A 3,369-nucleotide genomic window follows, 5' to 3' on the forward strand; every position below is an offset into this window, starting at 1 on the left:
ATATCCCAAATGAAATAATTCAGCTCTAAGTTAAAAATATCAAGCAGAGATAGAACTAAGTGCAACTGTGACTCTGGGCTGCCTAGGGGTTCTGGAGAGCTTAGGAATGGAAAACCCAATTGTCTCAGGCTAAAGGGCTGCAGATATCTGTTGCCCTATTACAACAGAATAGTTTCTGCAGAGATACAAGAGTCCAACAGTCTTGGGGCTGCTGTGAGTATCTTAAAAGACCTTAATTCCTGCCCCCTCTCAATCTCAGAAACACTATAACCCATGGTGTCAACAGCAAGCATTAAACACAGACACCTGTTCCATCTTTTCCCTCCGGGGACTCAAGCACTTTCAATGTCAGGTTTTCAAATCCTGCTGATTGGAACTGAACTTTGGTTTAAGTTTCTAGAAAAAAAGGGTTTTATGAAGAAACCACGGCTAGATGGCCAAGTCACCCGGTTTGGCCCGCCTGTTACTGGCCTTACTGGACCTTCCAGGGTCCAGAAGAAGCAAAGGCGGATTGTGCATTTCCACTGTAGTGGCCAGTGCCTGCTCCTCCTCCTCCTCCGGTGTTACTGCCAAGGCACTCTCCTCCAAGCTGCTGCCACTACCGTCCCCTGGAGTGTCCTCACCACCTAAAGGGCTGAACGCTGCTGGGAAGGCCTTGCTGCCCAGAGTCTGCTGTTCAGCTGCTGGGCTGGCCCAGTTCTGCTCGGTCATCAGCAGGTTGTGCTTGCCAGGGTGACCTTCACCTTGTGCCTCCTTCAGGGATACCACTGTAAAATCTGCTGCTGGTGGTGGGGTCCCAGGATACTTAGTAGCCCTTGACTGTCCTGGGGAGCAACCAGGGTGTGTGCAGTAAGGCAGAAATCCAGTGGAGACGCTGGGTGGGCCAGGGTGTGAGACCCGTGGTAGGGGGTCCAAGGCCATGCTCCTGACTTCTGAAGCTTCTGGGCTGAAGTGGTTAGTCACACCTTGCTTGAGCTTCTTCCAGCCTAGGTGGTAGATCTCCAGCATGTTGAGCACCAGCGATGCACAGGCCACAGCCAGCATGAAGATGACAAATATGGTCTTCTCTGTAGGCCTGGAGATAAAGCAGTCCACAGTGTTGGGGCAGGGCCAGCGGTCGCAGCGATATAGAGGCTGAAGCTGGAAGCCATACAGAAAGTACTGACCTGCAATGAAGCCCACCTCAAAGAGTGTCTTGAAGATTATGTTGAAGACGTATGTCCTCAGCAGCGCCCCCCTGATGCGCACCTTGCCCCTGTCATCGCGCACAGGTATGCCCCCTATGCGAAGTGGTTCATGGCTGTGCTGTGGGTTCTCTTCCCTCTCTCTCTTCTTCTCCTCCATGCGCACGATATGCAGCACGTGGCCCAGGTAGATGAGTGTGGGCGTAGACACAAAGATGATCTGTAGTGCCCAGAAGCGAATGTGGGAGATGGGGAAAGCGCGGTCGTAGCAGACGTTCTCACAACCAGGCTGCTGTGTGTTGCAAGTGAAGTCCGACTGTTCGTCACCCCACACTTCCTCAGCCGCTGCCCCCAGCACCAGGATGCGGAAGATGAACAGCACCGTCAGCCACACCTTGCCGATCACAGTGGAGTGCTCCTGCGCGTTCTCCAGCAGCCGTCCCAGGAAACTCCAGTCGCCCATCGCTCCCAAAGGCTAACCTGCAAGGAACATTGCATTACCACCAGAGCGAGCAGGGGCTGCAGGCTGACCTTTCTCCCTCTCCCCTCTGCAATGGAGGGTGTCTGTATTCACTCTGCCTCATGTGGGCGGAGCAGGGTCTGCCCTCCATGGTGGAGAGGGGCTGTATCTGTCTTGTATATGTATAGTTTTGCTTGTCATTATTCCCTAAACAGTGTGACAAGTATTTCCATTGCATTTACACTATATTAGGTATTATAGGTATTATAGGTAAGTCATCTACAGATACACAGAAAGATGTGACAGGTTCTATGCAAATATTTTGTCATTTTCTATGAGGACCAGAGTATCAGTGAAACTTTGGTGCCTGCTATCCATAGATACTGAGGGAAAATGGTATATTTCTCATTATCTTGCCAAGCAGATTAAATAAATGTCTATAACACTAGACATTGATCCTACTGAGTGGCTGTCACATCAGACAACTGTTGGCTTAAGATAACCACACACTGAACCTCTCATTCCATGGCAAGGAAAATATCTCTAGAACAAGGAATGACTTGTCCACCTACCTCATGCTCTTTTCCCTAGAACACATTTTGCATGGATCTGGTGGACCTAGACCAATTTCCTAACCTCCACCTCTCTGTTCTTGAGGAACTATAGAACCTTCTCCAAACTGCTGTCTTTCCCGGAGCACCTTTATAATTTCCAGCATGTTGATCTACTACCTAACCTATTGTAGTGGTTTGAATGTGAAATGTCTCCCATAGCCTCATGTGTTTGAGTATTTAATTCCTAGTTGGTGGTGCTGTTTAACAAGGTTGTAAAACCTTTAGAAGGTGGAGCCCTGCTATGCAGAGTATATCACTGTGGATGGCCTAGCCTTGTTTGCCACACTCACCTAATGGTGTCTCTGTCTGACTGCCCCCCCTTTCTTCTTCCTGATTGCAGATGTGAAGATGCAATGCCTGTCTACTTGTGCCATGCTTTCCCTGCCATGATAAAACTGTAAGCTGTAAATAAACCCTTGCCCCAGCAATGAGAAAGCAACTGATAAATCTATTATTTACTTTCTTTTTCTTCATGTCAACTTTCTTTTTATTTATTTGTACATGTGTGTGCCAGGGTTTCTTGCAAAGTGCATCTGACTTTACATGGGTGCTGAGGAATTAAACCTAAGGCTTTGTGAGCACATACCTTTAACTACTTAGCAATCACTTCAGTCTCAACTTTTATTTTAATGCTTAATCTTAAATAGTAAAATTTCCATCAGTACTTTAAAATAAAAATAAACACCAATACCAGAAATGGATGGTAGCTTAAGACTAAAAGCATTGACAGCACTCAAAAGGCAGGAGGATGGTCCCACATTTGAGGCCAGTCTGGTTTACTTAGAAAATTCCAGGCCAGCCAGGGTTACATAGCACCAGTCTCAAAACAACAAATAAGCACACACACACACACACATTGATAACAACAAAGCTGATACATTTTCTCTGATGATATTTTTTGGCATAATCTAGGAGTATAAGCTTTGTTTGAAGGATTAAGGTTAAACAGAGAAAGAGTTAGAGAGGTGTTAAACATAAGCAATCATTTCCTTGATAGATATAGGTGATTGGCTCTAGGCTCCTGTGAAGATATGAAAATCCTTGAGTGCATTAATAATGATATAATATGGTATAGGATTTGCATAGAATCTATGCACAACCATTTGTGTAC

The 3,369-nt window shown here is 46.5% G+C and overlaps 1 protein-coding gene across 1 annotated transcript; it reads right to left on the minus strand.

Annotated features, from left to right (window-relative positions):
- Positions 1-429: 429 nt before the first annotated feature.
- On the minus strand, positions 430-1,647 carry Gja3 (gap junction protein alpha 3). The gene has a single exon (XM_004665895.2). The coding sequence runs from the start codon at positions 1,645-1,647 to the stop codon at positions 430-432; it is 1,218 nt and encodes a 405-aa protein (XP_004665952.1).
- Between the last annotated feature and the right edge of the window lie 1,722 nt (positions 1,648-3,369).

The sequence above is a fragment of the Jaculus jaculus genome, chromosome 3, assembly GCF_020740685.1.
Source record: "Jaculus jaculus isolate mJacJac1 chromosome 3, mJacJac1.mat.Y.cur, whole genome shotgun sequence".
NCBI classification, from domain to species: domain Eukaryota; kingdom Metazoa; phylum Chordata; class Mammalia; order Rodentia; family Dipodidae; genus Jaculus; species Jaculus jaculus.

Bases quoted from the DNA above. Each gene is read 5' to 3' on its own strand.
- Gja3 (XM_004665895.2), bottom strand. From the start codon at position 1,647: ATGGGCGACTGGAGTTTCCTGGGACGGCTGCTGGAGAACGCGCAGGAG.